The sequence below is a fragment of the Trachypithecus francoisi genome, unplaced genomic scaffold (genome assembly GCF_009764315.1).
Source record: "Trachypithecus francoisi isolate TF-2019V2 unplaced genomic scaffold, Tfra_2.0 Lachesis_group2, whole genome shotgun sequence".
NCBI lineage: Eukaryota > Metazoa > Chordata > Mammalia > Primates > Cercopithecidae > Trachypithecus > Trachypithecus francoisi.
In genome coordinates, this window is record NW_022681465.1 from 116,512,072 (window position 1) to 116,530,186 (window position 18,115).

Below are 18,115 nucleotides of genomic sequence, written 5' to 3' on the forward strand. Positions count from 1 at the left end.
CACAATAAAATAGTAATATTTGGAAATGGCCCCATACTAAACAATCTTGTAAGAATCTCGGCCAGGCGCAGCGGCTCACACCTGTAATCCCAGCACTTTGGGAGGCCGAGGCGGGCAGATCACGAAGTCAGAAGATTGAGACCATCCTGGCTAACACAGTGAAACCCCGTCTCTACTAAAAATACAAAAAATTAGCTGGGCGTGGTGGCGGGTGCCTGTAGTCCCAGCTATTGGGGAGGCTGAGGCAGGAGAATGGCGTGAATCCGGGAGGCAGAGGTTGCAGTGAGCCGAGATCACACCACTGCACTCCAGCCTCGCGGACAGGGCGAGACTCCATCTCAAAAAAAAAAAAAAAAAAAAAAAAACTCCCTTCCATTCCTGCCTCCCAGCACCACAAGTGTTCAGAATTCCAGAGCAGTCAGCATTCCTAGAGAGTGCTCACGGACATAGGCAACATACATGGTTTTGTGTTACCCTCTTTTTTCGTTACCCAAATAGTCGCACACTCTTGCCCCAGTTCTTCCCTCTACCCTTTTCTCTCAGTGCCTGGAGGGATAGGTCTTGGAGATTGTTCTGTCCACCTTATTCCCCTTCATAGCTGCACAGCATTCTAGTTATAGCTGTTTCATAATTTGTAATCCAGTCCCCACGGCTGATAAGGCAATCTGCCCCCAGTGTTGGCCATAACACACATTGTCTATCCCAAATATCTTCGTCCGCGCATGTCTGTGTACATGGGTGTGTATCTGTGGGAGAAATTCGTAGGTATGGAAAGTTGGGGTCAAGAAAGTCCGTTTACAGCATTGACGCTAGTGCCAATCTCCCCTCCAAAGTGGCTGCGCCAGCTTCACCCCAGCAGCCATGCGGAGTGTGCCTTCCACAAGGTGTCTAACCTACTAGATGACCTTTGCTTATCAGAGAAGTGAAAGTGCAATCTCCTATTTAGTTTGTACTTTTATTAGGTGTGAGGGCAGAAGGCACAATGTTTGCAATTCAGGCTTGGATTTAGCCCGTTGGAGGCACCGGCCCTCTGCTGGTTGGGCTCCCAGAAGGGTGGGATCGAAATCCCGGTGTGTGGGCCGCGTCACCGGGACCCAGCAGTTCCCTTACCTAGCCCGGGCAGCGCGCAGCAACCCGCGCTTCCTCGCGTGGCCGCTCGAGGGCACCGGCGCCCACCGAAACGCACCGGGAAGGCGCTCGGGGTCCCGGAGCGCGCCAGGGGGCCCTCCACCCTCCTCCCTGCCCAGGGTCCTGGCCCACCCGAGCGGCGCGGCCCACGGCCCAGTTCCTCGCCCACTCCTCCGCCCTCGCTGGGTGGGTGACCCCCACGTCCTGCACATTCAGATCCCAGGCTTTCCGGGGACTCGGCCATCGTGGTCCGCCCCCGAGCTGGAGGGGCGTGGCGGAGCGGGCAAAGCCCCTCCGAACCCACCTGTCCCTCTCTCGGCCACTCCAGCACTCGCCCAGAGAAGGCTCTGGGGCTTCCCTGAGAGCGGCTAGTCACTGGGTGCGGGTCACTTTTGGGACAGCCCGTAAGCGCCTCCTACCTTTGTGCTGGCCAGAGGGTCCTTGTTCACAAAGGCCTGGACAAACTCTTCCGGCCCGATGTGCCGCAGCCGCTCCTGCAGGGAAGGGGAAGAGTGGGTACAAGAGGGAAGGTATGGGGAGGGGGTGTCGACTGGGGGCCCTGCCGTGGTGCCCCAGCCCCTAGTCCTCCACACTGGGGCTTGGAGACCCTGTTTCAGGTTGCCACAGAGCTCCGCGCCTTCCCTGGAGGAGGCAGCCCCTCCTTTCCCGGTTCCTGGGGGTAGGGAGCAATGCCATGGGGCGTGAGCCCAGGGAAACTAGACTCCACACTAGGTAACTAAAGAGACCTACTTCCTCTGCGGGGCGGGGCGGGGGCGAGTGCTGGTGGTCAGGAGCTTGACATCTGGGCCAGAATCAAACCCTGGCTGTGTTCCTTCTGCTGTGTGACGTTGGCAAGTCGCTTCACCTTTCTGGGCCTTAGTTTCCTCTGTGTACAGGGCCTGCCTGGCCAGGTGATGGAGACATGAGCGAGCGCACGGGCGTGCACTGGAAAAGTGCCTGGAGGGCAGGGAGGGCTCCATCAACCCTCCGTCTCAAAGGGAAGAACCCGCCCCGGCCTCCCTCTCCCTGGGATGGGCCCTTGGCCTCTGCATCCACAAGGAGCCCAGTGCGTGCTGGAGGCTAGGCCAGGGCCCTCCTTCACAAGCTTGTGGGGCTGCTCTGGGAAGCCAGGGAGGGCACAGTGTATCTGTGTGGGTCCTGCTGAATCTGGGGTGAGGAAGGTGGCTTGGGCCGGCTCACCAGTTCCACGTGGGTCAGCTGCTGGGCCAGTGTGTAGGGGTCGCTGCAGACACCAAGGAGCTCCCTGTGGATGGAGGCTGGCGGCTTGGTCCTGTAGGAGATGGGCTTGTCGGCACTCACCAGACCTTCCGGCCCCTGGCGCAGAGCGGCCAGCTTCTGGTGAAGAGCCTGTAGGAGCTGATGCATCCTCTTCCGGTATGCCTGGTGGGTGGAAAGAGGGGCGCTCAGGCCTGAACACCCATCTCTGCATCTCTAACACTGGAGCCAGGCAGCCTCCTGGGCTCCAAAGGGAGGGTCTTTCCCTCAGGGTCTCTAGAGAAAAGGCCAGGTACCAGCACAGGGGCCAGGACCTGCCCCTACCCTGAAACAGGACCCAATCCTGGCCAGGTTGGGGCCACCTGGCAAGGGATCTGGGGTGAAGGTTGCAGGGCTTCCCATCTGTGGGTGGGAGCCAAGAGGAGCACATGTCAGGGAGGGTGACGGGGGTTGGGGGCAGCTGTCTGGGGCAGTGGGGCAGAGTGGGGTGGGCACAGCCAGGAAGCCAGAGAAAGGGAGAGAGGAGGGAGATGTGGCATGGGCCCTGCTCTGGGCAGACGACTGGCATTTGGCTTGGCTTTAATGGGGCCTCTGTTATCTACCAGGTCCAGCTCGGCCTTCCCTGACCAGCTGTGCTGTCCTGGCCTCTGCTCCCAGCAGTATTCGTCCAGGTCACCCTGTGCGACTTGTTTTATAGGACCACTGTCGAGACAGTTGTGTTCATTTCCTCCCACACTAGAATAACAGCTCCACAGGGCTGCAAGGTCTGTGCTGCCACCTCTGTGATGTGAGAGAACAGCCCTGCTCTGGGCACACAGTGCGTGCAAAGTAGTGCTCACCCCCACCAGCCAGCCCAGACGCATGGGCTCTCGCTTCGGGCCACATCATGGGCTGGGTACAGGGATGAAAGGCCATGGCCACCCTCGAGGGGCACCTCCTCTGCCACCATCGAGAAAAACCAAATCATTTTCCCTCAGAAACCCCTATTTCCAAGGAAGTGCCATCAGACTGGCTGGGTTTGTTAAGGGAGACGTCCTCACGTCCTCACGGGTTTTGGTCTAACTCACAGAGTGAGATGAACTCCCTTGCAGCCAGGAGCTGGCCCGGGCACTGGCAGAGGCAGTGGTGGGAGCTGGAGCCTGGTCCCCAGCGATGGCGAGCATTGACTGGACAGGCTGCGTGCTCCCAGAGGCCTCGGGAAATAACGAGGGGCGGGCGGTCGGTATCAGTAACGAGGGGTGGGCGGTCGGTATCATCAGGTCACTTCTGAGATTGCAGGGAGTGTTTCTTCACGCAATTTTGAGACACACAGAGCCTGCTGTGAGCGGTGGGCAGGTGTGGTGTCTGCATGCTGGCTGTGAGGGTCTGGGGGCTCCAAATGCTCTGGGGAGCCTCAGACAGGGTGCTGGGGTGCTGCTGCTGAGGACTGCTGGAGCCCTGTGCTCTGGTGGCAGGGTTGGTAGTCATCTGGCACTCCTATGGCAGTGCTTCTCTGTGGAGTGGCCACAGGCCGCTGTGGCAGAGCCTCAGATGAGAGGAATGGGACAGGAGGTGGCTTAACCCTAAGCCTAACTCTCAGAGCACAGGGGCCAGGTGCAGACGGCGCCCACTAGTTAGCTGGGCAGTGAGTGGGGAAGCTGAGGTCTGACTCTTCTATCTGCTGGCCATGGAAGGAATGACTCTTCTCAGGAAGGCTGTGTCCAAAACTGGTCAGCACACTGCCTCCCAGGGCTTCATCTGAGTGCTGGGAAGATGAGGCGTGGGGCACAGCCACTGCCAGTCCTGGGGGGCACGGCCAGTCCCCCGTGGGCCCTGGCCCTTCCACTGACCTCCTGTCCCTCTCCCAGGCACAGCCGGAGTCCCACAAGTGGCTACACCTGTTTCATTGCCTCACCTCCCGCTCACTCCTGGATCACTTCACCTGGCGGCCACTCCCATCAGTCAATTCACTGGGCCCTCCTGTCACCGAAGCCAGTGGCCGTTTCTCAGACTGCGTCTTCCTTGGCCGCCTCCGCCTCAGCCTCCTGGTTGCTCCTGCCTTGGGCTGTCTGCAGGCTTGCCTGTGTTCACCATCGTGAGATGCTGGGCTTTGGGGTTCTTCCTGCTCGGTCTAGGCCGCTCTTCTCTTATTTAGCTCCTGGCTATTCTGGTTCACACCCGCAGTCTCCCTCTGATCTCCAGAGTCATATGGGTGGCAGTCCCTCAGATGGCCCATGGTCCTCTGTTTGCCCAGCACAGCAAATGGAGGTCGGCTCTCCTTGTCCAAAGCTGGTATTCTTGGTGTTGGTGGACAGCGTGTCAGCCACCACACAGGCTTGGTGCCATCCTCGACCCCACCCTCTCCCTCATTCCCCTCTAGGCCGTCACCACCCTTCTCTATTTCATTTTCTTCCGTTTCTGTGCATCCCACCACTGTCTCCGGAGGCCAGGTCACTGCCATCTCTCTGGCTGCCCTGGCCTCCTTAATGCCCCCAGTGCATCCACGCCAGCTTCTCTCCTCTGCAGGCAGAGTGGTCTGTTCAAAATGCAAATCTGATCGCTGCCTCCCTCTCCGTGAAAATGCCTCCATGGCTTGTGCAAAGACAGGAGCCCTGGCGTGACTCTGAGGCCCTGAGGCCAGCTCTGGCCAGGCTTGGTGGCATCTATGCGTCCTTGCTCCCCCTCTGTGCTCTGGACACAGGTCACTCCTCCACCCCTTTGACTCCTTCCCACCCTCCCCATGTCCCCAGCAGGATCTGGACAGCTTTCTCCCTTCTGGCATGTTCTCATCCACTGGACCGAAGCTCAAGTGCTGCTTCTCCAGACCGGCCACTGGCATTCAGTGCCATGAACTCTTCTGCCACACCACTTCAGAGCTGTTGGGGAAATGATTCTGTTCACGTGTACCTCCTCTCCCTGGACCACAGGCTCCACGCAGCCAACCGCCGGCTGCTCTGTGTTCATGAAGGGCCATAGCTGGCTCACAGGAGGTGTCCACGAGCGTCTGCTGAATGCGTGGATAAACTGTGTTTGCACCTGCTGTCAGACACTCTCTCCAGCAGGGTGTCAGGGTGGACTGCAGGCCCGTGCCAAAATCAAGGCTGCAGGGTGTCTGTGCCTACCGCTTGATAGGGCCACGAGATTGCCTTGTTTTTTAAAAACGCAGATTTTTGTTACTGCTGAATGAACCAATATTCATTCCAAATAATCATCCCTTCCTGCTTGCTAATTTATTTCAATTTTTCCAGTGATGTTAGGTTCTAGCTTATGTTTGTTCTTTCCTGACTCTTCTACGCCCCCTCGGAATGTGGGGATGCTATCTGCCCTCCTCCTTGGCCTCTTCTCATTTTCTGATTTCCACACACTCGTGGATCGGGGCTCGGAGATCTCCCCGGTAGACATGGCAGGGCCAGAGACCTGAACCACCGAGCATGTCAAGGTGTTCCCTCGTCACTACGGTGGGTCCATGTTTATGGAGCACCAGGCTGTGCTGGGGTGGAACAGCACTTCGCCCCTCCAGCCTCGGGCTGAAGCCCTCTCTCCGCACTGATCACAGCTGGAAGCCTGCCGGGAGGCTGGGAGCTCTGCAGCCGCGTTTCCTTCTACTTCCACAAGCCATCTGCTGCATGCATACAGCTGGGTGTGAATGCAGAGTCATCCGAGGGTGGCCTGGGTGGCGGCCACGGCTCTCCAGGTGCCTCCAAGCTCTCTTGGACTGGGCATTTCACAGCTGGAACCCCTGTCCCTGACCAGATGAGCACTGGCCTCTGTTCTCTGAAATTCTTGGAGACTCCCTCCTGAGCCAGCCTAGGGCCCATGTCCTCCTGGCTATTAAATAACAGGCAGAGGTGGCAGAAAGCTGACGCGGGAGCTCATGAGGCTCCTGGGGGTCTGCTCCCTCCGTGGGTTTGTTCTCTGTGTCAGTTTTCTGCCACCTCTGCCACAGAGGGAGCCTCAGAGGGCGGTGGTCAGTTCAGCAGACAGTCCGTTTGGGTGAGTTAGAAAGCAAGACCAGGCCGGGCGCCGTGGCTCCTGCCTGTAATCCTAACAGGCCAGGCGTGGGGGCTCACGCCTGTCATCCCAGCACTTTGGGAGGTCAAGGCAGGCAGATCACGAGGTCAGGAGTTTGAGACAAGCCTGACCAACATAGTGAAACCCCGTTTCTACTAAAAATACAAAAATTAGCTGTGCGTGGTGGTATATGCCTGTAATCCCAGCTACTGAGAAGGCTAAAGCTATTGAACCCGGGAGGTGGAGCTTGCAGTGAGCCAAATCACACCACTGCACTCCAGCCTGGGTGACAGAGTGAGACTCCGTCTCAAAAAAATAAAATAAAAAGCAAGACCAGCCCAGGAGAGGGGCTGCCTGTTGAGTCGGCCTCCTCTGTGGCTGGCCCAATGGGTATGGCCAGAGCACTGGGGTCTTCCCTGGCTCCCCGAGCCTCCTTCAGCCTCAGCACTGGCCTCCCTGAGCTCTAACTACTGCATCCAACCTACTGGGAGCCCCACAAAGGCTGGGCTGGCCATGACACTCCTCTGGGTCCCCTGCCCAGCACAGGGTGGCCCGATGCTGGGAAGGCTTCCCGGGAATCCCCAGAACCATGGTCATGGAGAATGGCCTCCTCAGTCCCTCTCCAGTGCTGCTCCAGCTGCCGAGAGCCGGTGTGGAACACGGTGACAACATGGGAGCAGGCGGAGGAAAGAGGAAGTTGCCACCTTTCACGGTCACTCTGATGGGGGAAGCCGCAGCAGAGAAGCCAGAAGGAGCCCACTGCTGTCTCCTCTGCAGCCCCAAGCTCTGCTGTTCTCTCACAGCCCTGTGAGGGAGGAATGATCACCCTCCCTTTTACAGAAAGACACTTACGGCCCAGAGAGATTAAGCAACTTGCCCAAAGACACACAGCTCTGAAAAGACCTGTGCTCACCTCATTATCTTGTGCACATCACTTTCTATCATTTTATTCCACCCTTGTGTGAGAAATCTTTCAAAAAGATAATGCTGAAATATTCTGGAAGCAAAGCCTATGTCTGTGGTTTGCTTACAGCTAACTTGTGGGAAAGCAAAATGTGTGAGGGGACAGGACAAACCAGTTCGGCAAAATATTACTGTTGGAGTTGGGTGATGAGGACAGAGGAGTGCACGGTAACCGTTCTTCACTTTTGTATGTTTGAAATGTTTCACAATGAAAGTTCTGTAAAACTTAAGAAACGCCGGGCGCAGTGGCTCAAGCCTGTAATCCCAGCACTTTGGGAGGCCCAGACGGGCGGATCATGAGGTCAGGAGATCGAGACCATCCTGGCTAACACGGTGAAACCCCGTCTCTACTAAAAATACAAAAAACTAGCTGGGCGCCTGTAGTCCCAGCTACTCGGGAGGCTGAGGCAGGAGAATGGTGTAAACCCGAGAGGCGGAGCTCGCAGTGAGCTGAGATCGGGCCACTGCACTCCAGCCTGGAGACAGAGCCAGACTCCGTCTAAAAAAAAAAAAAAAAAAAAAAAACTTAAGAACAATGCTCCTATGCCTGATTTGGGAACCATCTGTTCTCCTCACAGCCCTCGTCTACTGAGTGCTGAAGCAAGCGTGCACCTGACCTCAGGGACTCCTCACTGCAAAGCTGTGCGGTGGGGACAGGTGTTCTCCTGTTTTACCAATAAGGAAACTGGCTCAGAGAGGGAAAGCTCCTTGCCCGAGGTCACGCAGCTGTGGTTTCCGAGTCTGAATCTGGGTGGGCTCACGCTGGGTCCCAGGCCCTGCCTCATCAGTCTGGTCCAGGGCTCTTCCATCCCAAACCATTCTGCGCCAGGAAGGGAACAACCCACAGTCCACAGCAGCGCCCAGTGAGGAGAGGCAGTGCCCAGAGAAGGTCCTCTTCGGGGTGCATGCTTTTTTGTGGAAGGGCAACTCGAGGTCACCAGAGGCATGGGGAAGCACCCCTAGCCGGGGCCTAGGTTGGGACTGGGGAACTCCTATTCCAGTCCATGCTACGCAGCCTGGTAACAGACCTGTGGGTTGTCCAGGTGGACAGGAGCTACTCGTTTCCTGAGGCTTACCCCCAGCCCCACCACCGAAACATGGCTCCAACATCAGGCAGGTCAAATCTGCCTGGTCATATGACAGACCTCACTGCTGACACTTGGGGGTCAAAGGGAACAAAGTAGGAGACTGGGGTCTCACCCCCTGCATATCATCCACCCAGCACCCACCATCCCCACATTCATCTCTTCTCCAGTCACATGCTACCACCGACCTCTCCTTTTATACAGTGACCCACCCCAGATCCATCAATTCACTCCTCTCCCCTTCCTTCCTTCTAACATCTGCCCACTCACTCATTCACTGCCCACTCACACATCCACTCGCCTACCCATCCATCCACCATTCACTTTCACTCATCCATCCCCATCCACCTGTCCCCTTCTCTTCACCCAGCTACTATCCCCCACCTCTCTTTTATAGTGACCCCCAACCCCCCAACAGAACCATCAATTCACTCATCTACCCTTGCTCCCTCCTTTCTAACATTCACCCCCTCAACCCCCTACCTTCCCTCCATCTATTCACCCGTCCACCCACCCACCCACCTTCCCCTCCATCTATTCACCCCCCTCCCACCCACCCACCTTCCCCTCCATCTATTCACCCACTCACCCACCCACCTTCCCCTCCATCTATTCACCCACCCACCCACCCATCTACCTTCCCCTCCATCTATTCACCCACCCACCCACCCACCTTCCCCTCCATCTATCACCCATCCACCCACCCACCCATCTACCTTCCCCTCCATCTATTCACCCCACCCACCCACCCACCTTCCCCTCCATCTATTCACCCACCCACCCACCCATCTACCTTCCCCTCCATCTATTCACACCCACCCACCCACCCACCCACCTTCCCCTCCATCTATTCACCCATCCACCCACCCACCCACCTTCCCCTCCATCTATTCCCCCACCCACCTTCCCCTCCATCTATTCACCCGTCCACCCACCCACCTTCCCCTCCATCTATTCACCCATCCACCCACCCACCCACCAACCTTCCCCTCCATCTATTCACCCACCCACCCACCCATCCACCTTCCCCTCCATCTATTCACCCATCCACCCACCCACCCACCTTCCCCTCCATCTATTCACCCACCCACCCACCCATCTACCTTCCCCTCCATCTATTCACCCCACCCACCCACCACCTTCCCCTCCATCTATTCACCCATCCACCCACCCACCCATCTACCTTCCCCTCCATCTATTCACCCATCCACCCACCCACCCCCTTCCCCTCCATCTATTCACCCCCCCCACCCCCCATCTACCTTCCCCTCCACTATTCACCCACCCCCCACCCACCCACCTTCCCCTCCATCTATTCACCCATCCACCCACCCACCCACCTTCCCCTCCATCTATTCACCCACCCACCTTCCCCTCCATCTATTCACCCGTCCACCCACCCACCTTCCCCTCCATCTATTCACCCATCCACCCCCCACCCACCAACCTTCCCCTCCATCTATTCACCCACCCACCCACCCATCCACCTTCCCTCCATCTATTCACCCATCCACCCACCCACCCACCTCCCCTCCATCTATTCACCCACCCACCCACCCATCTACCTTCCCCTCCATCTATTCACCCCACCCACCCACCCACCTTCCCCTCCATCTATTCACCCATCCACCCACCCACCCATCTACCTTCCCCTCCATCTATTCACCCATCCACCCACCCACCCACCTTCCCCTCCATCTATTCACCCCCCACCCACCCATCTACCTTCCCCTCCATCTATTCACCCACCCACCCACCCCCCACCTTCCCCTCCATCTATTCACCCATCCACCCACCCACCCACCTTCCCCTCCATCTATTCACCCACCACCTTCCCCTCCATCTATTCACCCGTCCACCCACCCACCTTCCCTCCATCTATTCACCCATCCACCCACCCACCCCCCACCTTCCCCTCCATCTATTCACCCACCCACCCACCCATCCACCTTCCCCTCCATCTATTCACCCATCCACCCACCCACCCACCTTCCCCTCCATCTATTCACCCGTCCACCCACCCACACCCACCTTCCCCTCCATCTATCACACCCGTCCCCACCCACCCACCCACCTTCCCCTCCATCTATTCACCCGTCCACCCACCCACCCACCCACCTTCCCCTCCATCTATTCACCCGTCCACCCACCCACCCACCTTCCCCTCCATCTATTCACCCGTCCACCCACCCACCCACCTTCCCCTCCATCTATTCACCCGTCCACCCACCCACCCACCTTCCCCTCCATCTATTCACCCTTCCACCCACCCACCCCCCACCCCTTCCCCTCCATCTATTCATCTCCACCACCCCCCCACCCACCTTCCCCCCATCTATTCACCCGTCCACCCTCCACCCACCTTCCCTCCATCTATTCCCCCGTCCACCCACCCACCACCTTCCCCTCCATCTATTCACCCGTCCACCCACCCACCCCCCACCTTCCCCTCCATCTATTCACCCCGTCCACCACCCACCCACCTTCCCCTCCATCTATTCACCCGTCCACCCACCCACCCACCTTCCCCTCCATCTATTCACCCATCCACCCACCCATCTACCTTCCCTCCATCTATTCACCCGTCCACCCACCCACCCACCTTCCCCTCCATCTATTCACCCACCCACCCACCTACCCACCTTCCCCTCCATCTATTCACCCACCCACCCACCTTCCCCTCCATCTATTCACCCACTCACCCACCCACCCACCTTCCCCTCCATCTATTCACCCACCCACCCACCCACCCACCTTCCCCTCCATCTATTCACCCACCCACCCATCCACCTTCCCTCCATCTATTCACCCATCCACCCACCCATCTACCTTCCCCTCCATCTATTCACCCATCCACCCACCCATCTACCTTCCCCTCCATCTATTCAAACATCCACCCACCCACCCATCCACCTTCCCCTCCATCTATTCAAACATCCACCCACCCACCCACCTTCCCCTCCATCTATTCACCCATCCACCCACCCACCCATCTACCTTCCCCTCCATCTATTCATCCATCCACCCACCCACCCATCTACCTTCCCCTCCATCTATTCACCCATCCACCCACCCACCCATCTACCTTCCCCTCCATCTATTCACCCATCCACCCACCCACCTTCCCCTCCATCTATTCACCCATCCACCCACCCACCCATCTACCTTCCCCTCCATCTATTCACCCACCACCTTCCCCTCCATCTATTCACCATCCACCCACCCACCATCTACCTTCCCCTCCATGTATTCAAACATCCACCCACCCACCCACCCATCCACCTTCCCCTCCATCTATTCAAACATCACCCACCCATCCACCTTCCCTCCATCTATTCAAACATCCACCCACCACCCATCCACTTCCCCTCCATCTATTCAACATCCACCCACCCACCCATCTACCTTCCCTTCCATCTATTCACCCATGCACCCACCCACCATCCACCTTCCCCTCCATCTATTCACCCATCCACCCACCCACCCATCACCTTCCCCTCCATCTATTCACCCACCCACCCACCCACCCATCTACCTTCCCTTCCATCTATCCACCCACCCACCCACCCACCCATCCACCTTCCCCTCCATCTATTCACCCATCCACCCACCCACCCACCCATCTACCTTCCCCTCCATCTATTCAAACATCCACCCACCCACCCATCCACCTTCCCCTCCATCTATTCAAACATCCACCACCACCCATCTACCTTCCCTTCCATCTATTCACCACCCACCCACCCACCCATCTACCTTCCCCTCCGTCTATTCACCCATCCACCCACCCACCCATCCACCTTCCCCTCCATCTATTCACCCATCCACCCACCCACCCATCCACCTTCCCCTCCATCTATTCAAACATCCACCCACCCATCCATCCACCTTCCCCTCCATCTATTCAAACATCCACCCACCCATCCATCCACCTTCCCCTCCATCTATTCAAACATCCACCCACCCATCCATCCACCTTCCCCTCCATCTATTCAAACATCCACCCACCCACCCATCTACCTTCCCCTCCACTCTATCTATTCAAACATCCACCCACCCACCCACCCATCCACCTTCCCCTCCATCTATTCAAACATCCACCCACCCACCCATCTACCTTCCTTCCATCTATCACCCACCCACCCACCCACCCATCCACCTTCCCCTCCATCTATTCCCCATCCACCCACCCACCCATCCACCTTCCCCTCCATCTATTCACCCATCCACCCACCACCCATCCACCTTCCCTCCCATTTATTCAACCACCCACCCACCCACCCATCCACCTTCCCCTCCATCTATTCACTGTTCAACCACCCATCCACCCAACCACGCACCCACCCATCTACCTTCCCCTCCACCTATTCACCCATCCACCCACCATCTACTTTCCCCTCCATCTATCCACCCATCCACCCACCCACACACCTACCTTCCTTTCCATCTATTCACCCATCCACCCACCCACTCATCCACCTTCCCCTCCATCTATTCAAACATCCACCCACCCACCCATCCACCTTCCCCTCCATCTATTCAAAAATCCACCCACCCACCCATTACCTTCCCTTCCATCTAAACCCATCCACCCACCCACCCATCACCTTCCCTCCCTTTATTCAACCACCCACCCACCCACCATCCCTCCTCCATCTTTCAACTTTCAACCACCCATCCACCCCACGCACCCACCCTATACTTCCCCTCCACTATTCACCCATCCACCACCAATCTACTTTCCCCTCCATCATCCACCCATCCACCCACCCACCCCTACCTTCCTCTCCATCTATTCACCCATCCACCCACCCACCCATCCACCTTCCCCTCCATCTATTCACCCATCCACCCACCGACCCGTCCACCGTTCCCGTTCCTACATTTCTCCCTCTCTTCTTTCCATTAATCTATACACATCCACTTACCCCATGCATCCACCTGCCTATCCAATTACCCAGTCACCTACTCTCTCCCACATTCATCTATAAAAGTAGCCAAATGTCCTCCCAGTCAGTCAGCCAGCACCCCATTCCCTGTTTCCACTGTCCCCATCCCCCACCCATCCAATCATCAACTGCTCCCTGGCCCTGTTTTGTGCTGCATCCTAAGTCAAATGTCACAATCTCCAGATGGATTAGGGGATGCAGAGGAGGAAGAGGAGGGGGTGAGGAGGAGAACAGAGGAGGGGAGAAGTGCCGGGAGGAGGAAGAGGAAACCACTCTCATCTCACTGAGCCTCAGAATTTGCCTGCTCAGTTCTGAGTCACTTGCCTGCTGCGTGAAGTGACCCCAGGCAGTGCCTCCCTCAGAGCCTGAGTTGTGTCTGCCGTGGGCGTTTGGCTTCCTGTTGCCCAGCCTGTCTTGGCAGTTTTCCCTTGTCTCACACGCAGCTCTTCTGCCATGTCCAGACCCACTCTGCAGCATGTCACTAACTACCAGCTTGCCATGTTCCAGGACAACCAGCATGAGCCCCTGCCCACATTTCCCCTCCCAGGCAATGCTACAGCAGTGCTGCCCACAGTGGCATTTGGGGATGCTGATAAACTTACCCCTTCTAAACACACCAGGAGATGTCTAGCTCCATAATCCTGGAAGGTGAAGATTTTTGTCCTTCTTTCACCCATTAGGGAAGTGAGGCTTGGATACCCTTCAGTGTGCTCCTCAGAGGAACACAGCTGGGAGGGCAAAGCGGGTGTTGGCCACAGCAGCACCTCATGCCCAGCACACCCAAGGCCTCCTAAACCACTGGGGTTCCTGAGGGCAAGGGCTGTGTTTATCTGGTGTGGTTTAACTGCAGGGGTGAGGTCTTGTCCCCTCCTCTGCCCCTGCCCTGAAGGTTTGCAGCTTACCCCTAGGGGCAGAGAGGATCCCAGGAGAATCTGCTTGGACAGGTGTGGTCATTTTCCCTGCTACAGTTTTTTTTTTTTGTTCATCCTGTAGACACTTTTCCCTGGCCCTGATTTGCAGGTCCCTGCCTAGCAGCACTGACCACCAGCCCAGCCCTTCTTACACGGGAAGTGGGGCAAGGGCAGGAGCAGGGAGGTCTCCATGACCAAGGCCCAGGACAGGACTCTGCCAGCCCCCCTAGTAGGTCAGAGGCCAACAGCCTGGCCACCTCGCCCCAAGAGCCCATGAATGGGTCTTCTCTCACCCGCCATCTGATGCCATTGGTGAGAGCAGTCAGGGAGAGGTCACCAGACTCCACGTTCCCTCCCAGCTCGGCAGTGCCTGATTCCTTGATGGGCCAGAAAGGGGCTGGATTTAGAGGGGCCGTGGTGTGCAGGGTGGGGAGATGAGGGCCCTGGGGTGCGGGCCCGGAACAGGCGCAGGCCTGGACGGGAAGAGCCCAGGGTGACGCGAACCCCGCCCGGCTGCCCACCTCGTCACAGGGGGCGATGCGGCCCACCACGTCCTTAAGGTGCCCGATAGTCGACTCCTCCTGGAAGTCCCTCGGGAAGGTCTCGGTCCACTCGGCCAACAGCTGCAGCAGTTTGGGGCCGAACTTCCGGACCCGGGCCTGCAGGTAAGCGAGGGGCACCGTGCTCGTGAGGGGCGCTGGGCGGGCACGTGAGCCTCACTGCGCGTCCTTGCGGGTGTGGCCGCCCGGGCAGGCAGGGCCTCGGGCTCTCTCTGTGGGGGTGGTGCGATCCTGCCCTGCGTCTGCAGGCAGCGGAGCAGGACGCACACATTTCTGGGTGGGGCCATCTCTTGCTGCGGCCTTTCTGCAAAGTCTCCATCCCCCCGGGGGAATCTTCGTGCCGCGGGGAGGGGCCCGTTCTCGGGAGCAGCAGATCCTACCCCAGGGGTGGGTCCAAGTCTGTGCTGACCAATCAGAGCAGTGCATACTCTATCATGCGCAGTGATTGGCTCACAGGCGGCCACGTGACCGAGGATAGGCCAATAAGGAGGCTCACTGGACCGGTAGAGAAAAGGGATTGAGGCTTCCACGTGACTGGAAAGGGTGGTAGGTGAGCCTGGTGCGGTGGAGGCAACCAGGCACCGCACCCGCCAGTCTGAGGGAGGCAAGCCCAGGGAAAAGGCAGCAGAGGGTGGGAGGGAGACAGGCCACGGTGCAATGCTGTAGTTTGAGGCCCAAGCAAGCGGTCCCTGAGATAGGGCAGGTACAGGAGCCAGCTAAGTTCTTTTGGTTCAGGCGGGTCGAAGTTGGGTTTCTCGCACTAGCTGTAGAGCCCTACCGACGTGTGTGTAATAGCGGCAGCCCGCAGGGTCTGGCCAGGACTGGGGACGGGGAGCGGATGTGCTGGCGGAAGGAAGCCCAGCAGAGGCAGCAGGCGACCCCCGGCCACAGATGGGTCCTACTGACCGGACTCCGGATACTCAGGCCTGGGCTTAATGTAAGCTCAAGGGCTCCCGTAGGGCACTGGAAAACTACACGGAGGTTAAAGGGCCTGTTCTGCTCCTTCTAGCTCTGGGCCTCAGACAAGGTGGAAACACCCTATAGCCACCTTGTCAGGAAAATGGGGACAATCATTGCCTCCCCGAGAGGCTGATGCCTTGAGGGCATGGCAGGGGAGTGCTGGTACACTCTGAGACCCCCGGCCTGCCCTCCACCTCACCTTGTCAGCACCGGCTGGTCCAGCTGCTGCTGCTCGATGCACAGGTGGCAGACCCGGGCCAGCAGCTCCCGGGGCTCGATGAAGAGGCGAGAGCTCAGCAGGAAGGTGAAGATGTAGGCTTTCTGGGGGACAAACGAGAAAGAGGGCACAGGCTAAGGAGGACACCGGGAGGAGCATGCTTCCCCGCTGGCCCTGTACCCTGGCCCAAGGCCACTCCCAACCCTGTTGCCTCCCGTGCCTGGTGGAGGAGAGCCCACTCTCCTGCCCGCTGGGTAGGTCACCCACCTCCGGGTAGTAGTCGGCTGTGGGCACCAGGTGCTGGATCAGTGTTTCCAGGGAGGCTGAGGATGGAGCTCCATCCAGGAGGGGCTGCCTGGCCTGTTCGCCATCTGTGGGCTCGGTGGTGGGTGGGCTGAGGCTGCCTGGGGTGACCATGTCGGAGGCACTCAGCGTCTGTGGCATGCCTGCCTGCAATGGCAAGGAGCAGTGGGGACCTGAGTGGGGCACACCTGAGTTGGGTGCACCTGAGTGGGGGTGCACCTGAGTTGGGGGGTGCACCTGAGTGGGAGCTGCTGGTCCTGGGGCTCCTGGCTGGGCAGGCTCCCCCCACAGCCACTTCGTGCCAGCTTGAGTCCAGTGGTCACTTCCTGGGAGTGCTGCCAGGGACCCCCTTCCTAACAGCAGAGCCTCCATTCTCCTTCGTCTCACAGCCTCTCAGCTCTCCTGCAGGACCCATCTCTTTTCTACTCTGGGGTTCCCACTCAGGGGCAGGCCTCTTCTAGATTCTGCCTCCCCCCGACCCCTCAGCGAAGGTTGTTTTTCACAACCCTGGATAATCAGCCTAATCCCCATGCTTCTGGCCACAAAGATTGGTTCAGGGATTGGCCCCGTCCAAACTAGGGGGGCTCACCTGCAATCCCAGAACTTTTGTGGCACTTGGAGGCTTTCTTTCCCCCTGGAGTCCTTGAGCTGGTGGCCTGACACTATTGGGGCCATTGTGGCACCATGAGGGGCCAGGAAAGTGGGCACATTCCTGAGCACAGTGTCGGGGACCTCGAATCCCGCTGTGTCTGAAGCTGCTCTGTGGACTTCTCCATCATATGTGCCTGTTTAAGTTGGGGTTCTCTCAGGTACAGTCAAAACTGCTGTCCTCCTTAACCTGGCATTCCAGGCTCTTTGTGATTGGGACTAGCTGACCTGTCCATTCTCACTGCTTATCACACCCCATTGCTCTTGGCACCAGCCATGTACTCTTCTCCAAGTGCCTTCTCCAACTATGAACCACTGGACATGCCGTTCCCTCCTGCAGGAAGGTTCTCCCACCATCTTCACTCTCCCATCCCTCTAGTTGTAGCTGAAATGCCTCCTCCTCAGTGGAGGCTTCCCTGCTTCCCACCAAGGCTGCACCTGACCTCTGGTGGGCATCAGCAGATTCTCCTTGTCAGCCTTCTTGGGTGCCTGGGGTGCTGCTGTCAGCACCTGGCACAGAGAAAGGCCAGCTGCAGCCGTTACAGTCTCTTCTCTACCCAAACCTCCAGGCAGAGGCCAGAGCACATCCTCTGTGACCCCGCTCTGAGTGACGGGCCTAGCAGCAGCAGGTGTCCATACACACGTGCAGGTAGCCCATGCTTACTCTCAGAAGCACTTCCACTTATCCCTCTAGGCCAGTCTTCCTTGAAAGCCCAGGAGCCCTCACAGTGATGTGTCTTGGATAAACCTGTCACTGTTTAACCAGCCCTTACATTCTTTTTTTTTTTTTTGAGACAGAGTCTCGCTGTCACCCAGGCTGGAGTGCAGTGGTGCCGTCTCCTCTCACTGCAAGCTCTGCCTCCCGGGTTCACGCCATCCTGCCTCAGCCTCCTGAGTAGCTGGTACTACAGGCGCCCACCACCACGCCCGGCTAATTTTTTTTTTTTTTTGAGAGCGGAGTCTCGCTGTGTCGCCCAGGCTGGAGTGCAGTGGCGCGATCTCGGCTCACTGCAAGCTCCGCCTCCCGGGTTCCCGCCATTCTCCCGCCTCAGCCTCCGAGCAGCTGGGACTACAGGCGCCCGCCACCGCGCCCGGCTAGTTTTTTGTATTTTTAGTAGAGATGGGGTTTCACCGTGTTAGCCAGGAGGGTCTCGATCTCCTGACC

General features: G+C 58.1%; 1 protein-coding gene across 2 annotated transcripts in view; it reads right to left on the reverse strand.

Moving 5' to 3' along the window:
- Positions 1-18,115, reverse strand: part of RASGEF1C (RasGEF domain family member 1C) — a 116,332-nt gene that overhangs the window by 27,673 nt on the left and 70,544 nt on the right. The window contains exons 2-6 of one of the 2 annotated variants that reach the window (XM_033180257.1): positions 16,267-16,449; positions 15,982-16,103; positions 14,784-14,921; positions 2,329-2,529; positions 1,548-1,622 (exon numbers count right to left, since the gene is read on the reverse strand). In XM_033180257.1, the coding sequence (XP_033036148.1) occupies positions 1,548-1,622; positions 2,329-2,529; positions 14,784-14,921; positions 15,982-16,103; positions 16,267-16,449 (719 nt within the window). The remainder of the gene's footprint in view (positions 1-1,547; positions 1,623-2,328; positions 2,530-14,783; positions 14,922-15,981; positions 16,104-16,266; positions 16,450-18,115) is intronic. The other variant, XM_033180258.1, reaches the window with a different exon arrangement.